A 6,039-nucleotide genomic window follows, 5' to 3' on the forward strand; every position below is an offset into this window, starting at 1 on the left:
ACACAGGAAACAGAAAGGCCACAATCTTTATTGTTGCCTCTGTATACATGTAAGCACATCAAACTTTCTGATACCGGCCCGGGCACTACTTGCAAAAGGCTAACATACACGCACAGACAGAGAGAGAGAGACCCCGGAATCTTGCGACCACTCATGGGTCAGCACGTGGCGAAACAGGGCTCGCCATAGAAACAAAAATGCTTTTGTCATGCAAAACGAAATGAGGTAGAAGAAACAAAGGTAGAAGGGAGAGAGATGGTTTCCTAGTTTGTACACCTTCAACTTCATGAAATGTTGCAAGGTCACACCAGCGTAAATTATATAAGTCCTATAACCTCAAAAACAAATAATGTCGTCCCAAGCCAATGAGTGTACATTATAAAGTCGGTTTCGACGACCATGTCGGATCATACCTCACATTCATGGATCACAAATTGCACCTTGGCTGCAGTTTGTTACACCCATGTATACGTATACGTCCAATACGCAGCTGTCCAAAGCTTCAAACAAATGAAAGGAAAATAGATTGTTTTTCTTCTTCTTCTCTCTCTCCCGTTGCTTTGTGTTTCTCTCTCCAAAACAACCATGGCGCGACTTGTAGCACCAAAACAGCAAGGGGGTCCCAGTGAGGCAGAGGCAGGGGCCATGGCGCCGCTAGCGGACAAGCAAGACGCCAAGAGTTTAATACCAACGGACACACACGCGCTCTCTCTCTCCTCCCCCCACTGCCTTTTTAACCACCCCTGCCGCTGCAGCCTCCCTCCACTCACTCACTCAACCACTGCCTCCAGCAGCAGCAGCAGCCCACGCAGCTAGCTCAGCTCGATCGTCCTCTCCTCTCCATTCATCCGTTCTCGTGCTCCCTCCCTCCCAATCCTCGCCACGCACTGCAGCGGCGGCCGGCCGGAGGAGATGATGAGCGGTGGTAGGCTGAACGTGGCGACGTCCGCGCCGGGCGACGACTTCCCGTTCGCTCCGATGCAGCAGCAGCAGCAGCAGCCGCCGCCCTACGTCGGGTTCGAGCACGGCGTGGTGGGAGGCGGCGGCCAGCGCGGCGGCGGCGGGATGCAGCACCACCTCTACGACGGCCTCGACTTCGCCGCGGCGGCGCTGCAGTTCCAGGAGGCGGCGCCCCACCACCAGCTGCTCACGCTGCCGTCCAGCCTCGCGCCCATGGCGCCGCCGCCGCTGCCGATGCCCATGCCGCTGCAGATGCCCATGCCGATGCCCGGCGACGTGTACCCGGCGCTCGGCCTGGTGAAGCGCGAGGGCGGCGGCGTCGGCGCGGACGGCGGCGCAGGCGCGGCGGGGGGCGGCCGGATCGGGCTCAACCTCGGCCGCCGCACCTACTTCTCCCCGGGCGACATGCTGGCCGTGGACCGGCTCCTGATGCACTCCCGCCTCGGCGGCGTGTTCGGGCTCGGCTTCGGCGGCGCGCACCACCGGCCCCCGCGCTGCCAGGCCGAGGGCTGCAAGGCAGACCTCTCCGGCGCCAAGCACTACCACCGCCGCCACAAGGTCTGCGAGTACCACGCCAAGGCCTCCGTCGTCGCCGCCGGCGGCAAGCAGCAGCGCTTCTGCCAGCAATGCAGCAGGTACCTTGTTACCTTACGCTACGCCACGTCGTCCTCGACCTCGGCGATCCCTCCCTAGACCTCACTCTAGCTCGCAGCCTAGGACACAGCACACAGTGCCTGTTCTTGCATTGACAAGGCCATGGCGTAACTACAATTACACGAGCTAGCTACCCACCGACTAGCTCGCAGGCTACAAAGCCTAGGGCGTACGGAGCCATCGGTAGTTGGGTTTGCTTTTTCACTCAAAGGCTCCGCTCGGCTGCTGGCTGCTGCTGCTGGTCGTCGACTCCATTCCGCTCCACCCTGGTCGATCTCGTGGTCTGGTCTTCCCTTTCCCTGCCCGGCCTCCTTTTCAGAGCTCGGAGCTGTCGTGGAGATCGATGGGCTTTCGTTTCGTGTTCCTTGTCTCTTGCGGCGGCCATGGATGGAAAGCTGCAAGCTTCCTGCAAACCATGCAGCCCAAAAGCCACTCCACGCTTGCACGGCCACAGGGGCCTCTCGCGTCGTCTCTCTCGCTCTCGGACACGACACGACGAGGCCTGTTGCCGACTGTTGTAGAGACTTGTGCTGTTGTCGTGGATCAAAGCATGAAATCAACTGAAAAAAAAAAACACTAGCCATGGATCAGCTGGGTTGTCGCGTTCTTGCATTTGCTGGCAGCTAGTAGGATCACTTCAGTAGTTGGGTCTCCTACTCTCCTGCATGCCGTTGCTCCAGTTTGCTCTGATCTCGGGATCGCTGGGGAACAAAATCGTGAAAGAATCTCAAGGGAAAGGCTGCTGCGAGCTGCTTGCTTTAGCAGACTACTGGCAGTGGCTGCTGCAACGCAGGATCCCGGGCCAGGCCTGGGGCGTATCTCTGCTCCTGCTTTACTCTTTATCGTCCTGCTGCATTGACCAATGGGGCTAGTGGACCAAATTCAGAGTCCAGTGCTTTTGTGTGTTCATCTTTCGAAGGGCGTGGCAAACTGGCAACAAAACTTGTTCTAGGTGTGCACTTGTACAATGCGTAGATGACGACCCTCTTGATACGTGCATCCTGAAATTGTGGTGCTGAATTGTACATTTCGGCTAGGTTTCACGTCCTGACGGAGTTCGACGAGGCCAAGAGGAGCTGCCGGAAGCGGCTGGCCGAGCACAACCGCCGCCGCCGGAAGCCGGCCGCCGCCTCCACGGCGTCGTCCAAGGACGCGGCGGCGTCGCCGCCCGCCAAGAAGCCCAGCGGCGGCTCCATGACGGGCTCCTACACCACTGACAGCAGGAGTAAGCTCGCATGCATGCTTGATCCTCTCGATGTATAGATAGTTCCATCAACTCGACAGCACTTGACTGCTGATCCTGATCAGCTGGCAACTTAATTTTCTGATATCTTTTTCACTCATGGTCGTCGTCGCGCAGACCTGAGCACGGCCAAGTCGACCATGTCATCGAACACGGGCAGCGTGATCAGCTGCCTGGACCAGGGCAACAAGCAGCTGGCGAGGCCGACGCTGACCCTCGGTGCGTCGCCGGACAAGGACCACCAGCACCAGCAGTTCAGCACCATGCTCCAGGTCCAGGCGGCCGCGGGCGGCCACCACCAGGAGCAGCACTTCATCACCTCCCTGCAGGTTCACAACCACAACAATGGCGGCGGCGGCGGCGGCAACAACAACATCCTGTCGTGCTCGTCGGTGTGCTCCAGCGCGCTGCCGTCGGCCAACGGCGAGGTCTCCGACCAGAACACCACCACCACCAACGGCAACGGCAACATGCACAATCTGTTCGAGGTGGACTTCATGTAGGCCGTACGTGGATGCGTGCAAAGCGAGCGAGCACGGGAGTACGTTCTTCTGTCAAAGGTGTCCTTGGTGTGTAGCCGTGTAGGTAAATTAAAAGGAATAGGAGAAAGTGAGAGTGAGAGTGAGAGAGAGCAAAAAAGGCCTGAAGTGAGAGAAAAACAAGAGAGAGAGAGAGAAGGCTGAGGGTGCAAGGATTCCATCCATCCAGCCAGCCATCAGTGCTCAGTAGCAGCTAGCTGCAGCAGGCTGGTCTAGCAAGGTAGAGCTAGCTATCTCCTTGCAAAGTTGCATGCATGGCTCTAGCAAAGCCATGCATCCATCCTGCATCCGGCCGGCATCCCCCTTGCATGGCATTGGGTTCTCTACCTGTACTGTACTGAACTGCAGTGCGTCTGCATCCAATCCATCCATCCAAGCCTTTCTGCCTTTCCATTTCAGTGGGGAATATTGTGTCTGCTATTATTTCCCCTTTATTTTTTCCCCTTTCTAGTTTCCTCTTGTTGCAAGGTGAGGGTGTACTACTGGTGTAGTAGTGCGTGTGTTGTACCAAACTACCAGCTACTGTTTTTTACAGTGTCTCCAACAATTAACAGGCGAGAGAAGACTACCTGTAACAAGATTCATTGTTGTTGTTGTCAGTTCCCATTGTGACTCCAGCTAGAACTAACCTTTCTGATGAATAATAACCTTGCTCTTTTTACATGCATATATACGAAAGATGATGGAGCTAGAGTCAGATGACGATGATCCATTCTGTTCGCTTGGCTTGTAAGCCAACCCGCTAGCGGTGCTTTCCTCTCATACCAAATCAGCACCGGCCACCAACCAGTCAGCAATACTTTTCTCTTGTAACAAATCAGCATCAACCACCGGCACTACTAGAAAACAGGCCAAAGGTACCAGCTGCTTTTGCAACCGGTACTGATGCCAGCGGCGATCAAAGGTATGGGGTTTGGTACCGGGTTAAAGCATTACCCGGTACCAAAACCCCAGTATAGGCACCGGTTAGTGCCACCAACCGGTACCAAAAGCCATGACCCGGTGCCGCCACGTGCCCACAACAAAGGCACCGGTTGGTAACTTCAACAGGTGCCTATGCCTATTGTTTGGCACCGGTTGTTGAGCACATCTCACAGTTCTGCAACAATCAGCCTTGGTGGCTCCATACATGGAGGAGCACATACAAATTGTGCGAAGCATAAACCCTTTGAAGTCTGAGACATGAATTACAAAACATCATAACGATACATTCGCCACCTGGTTGCAGAAGGAAGTCATGGCCAACGATCAAATTCATGAGCAGTTAGCTTGGCTGGCCAGGGGTCTAGCAAATTCAATTCTGATGTACCAAGGATATGAAATTAATGGTTACACATTTTATACAAGAGCCCAAGATAACAAGAGCACCAATCAAAATAGTGGTGTCCGTATAGATACCACCGACTCTAGTGGCCAAACGAACTCATATTTTGGTTACATTGAAGAGATCTGGGAACTCGACTATGGGTCGTTGAAGATACCTCTATTTCGTTGTCAATGGGTTAAACTCACAGGAAAAGTTGTCGATATCGACGAGTACGAAATGACAACAGTAGACCTCAAAGAGCTTGGCTATCGAGACGAATCATTCGTCCTAGCTAAAGATGTCACTCAAGTTTTCTATGTGCAGGACATATCTAGCAAACCGAGAAAGGACAAGTTCATGAATAAATCAAGTTTTGTAGGTGCCGGAGATGAGCCAAAGCGCCATATTGTTCTGACAGGAAAAAGGAAAATTGTGGGAGTCGACGATGTCACAGATGAAGAAGAATACAATAAGGTTGAAGATATGACTCCGTTCGCAGTGGAGGTTGACACAAGTATTCTTTTAGCCGAAGAGGAGGCTTCGTACGCACGTCTTGATCATAATGAAGGGACGATTGTAAAGCAAACCATCGTTAATATTCCCTTAGTTGAATGATTATGTCTTGTAATATTTTCTGTGAACATTATCAGATTTCTTATGCAATGAATTGATTTATTGGGCAATTAAATGATTTATTATGCAATTATTTGATTTATTATGATTTATTTTGCAATTAAAATGATTAGTTATGCACCTAAATGATTTATCATGTAGTAATTAGAATTATTGTGCATTTAAATGATTTATTATGCAATTAAAATAATTAGTTATGCACCTAAATGATTTATTATGTGGTAATTAAAATTATTGTGCATTTAAATGATTTATTATGCAATTATTTGATTTATTATGCAATTAAAATAATTAGTTATGCACCTAAATGATTTATTATGTAGTAATTAAAATTATTGCGCATTTAAATGATTTATTATCCAATTAACTAATTTATTAGATGATTAAATGATTTATTAGGCTATTAATGTAATTATTTGACCATTAATTGATTTACTAAGCATTTATCAGATTTATTATTCAATTAACTAATTTATTGGTCTATTAATAAGTCAATTAACTAATTTGTTGGGCCATTAACTCAATCACACACACAATAATTGATTTATTATGTAAAATATTTTTTTCGAATATCATGAAGCAATATTTGATTTATTGGGCAATTAACAGATTTATTAGGCAACTAACAGATTTATTAGAGAACCAGAAAAGGGAAAAGAAAAAAAACAGAAAAGCCTTAGGTACTGGTTCGAAATATGAACCGG

The 6,039-nt window shown here is 50.3% G+C and overlaps 1 protein-coding gene across 1 annotated transcript; it reads left to right on the top strand.

The window, feature by feature from the left end:
• Window positions 1-742: 742 nt before the first annotated feature.
• Window positions 743-3,985, top strand: LOC120671481 (squamosa promoter-binding-like protein 10). The gene is made up of 3 exons (XM_039951813.1): window positions 743-1,595; window positions 2,652-2,839; window positions 2,975-3,985. Exons 1-3 carry the CDS (start codon window positions 913-915, stop codon window positions 3,358-3,360), a joined length of 1,257 nt encoding a protein of 418 aa, XP_039807747.1. The 5' UTR covers window positions 743-912; the 3' UTR covers window positions 3,361-3,985.
• Window positions 3,986-6,039: the final 2,054 nt, after the last annotated feature.

Source organism: Panicum virgatum, chromosome 4N, assembly GCF_016808335.1.
Source record: "Panicum virgatum strain AP13 chromosome 4N, P.virgatum_v5, whole genome shotgun sequence".
Classification (NCBI taxonomy): Eukaryota; Viridiplantae; Streptophyta; class Magnoliopsida; order Poales; family Poaceae; genus Panicum; species Panicum virgatum.

Excerpts from the sequence above, each read along its gene's own strand:
- LOC120671481 (XM_039951813.1), top strand. The coding sequence starts at position 913 with ATGATGAGCGGTGGTAGGCTGAACGTGGCGACGTCCGCGCCGGGCGAC. Across the intron at positions 1,596-2,651 it reads TTCTGCCAGCAATGCAGCAG|GTTTCACGTCCTGACGGAGT; the intron begins GTACCTTGTTAC and ends CATTTCGGCTAG. Across the intron at positions 2,840-2,974 it reads CTACACCACTGACAGCAGGA|ACCTGAGCACGGCCAAGTCG; the intron begins GTAAGCTCGCAT and ends GTCGTCGCGCAG.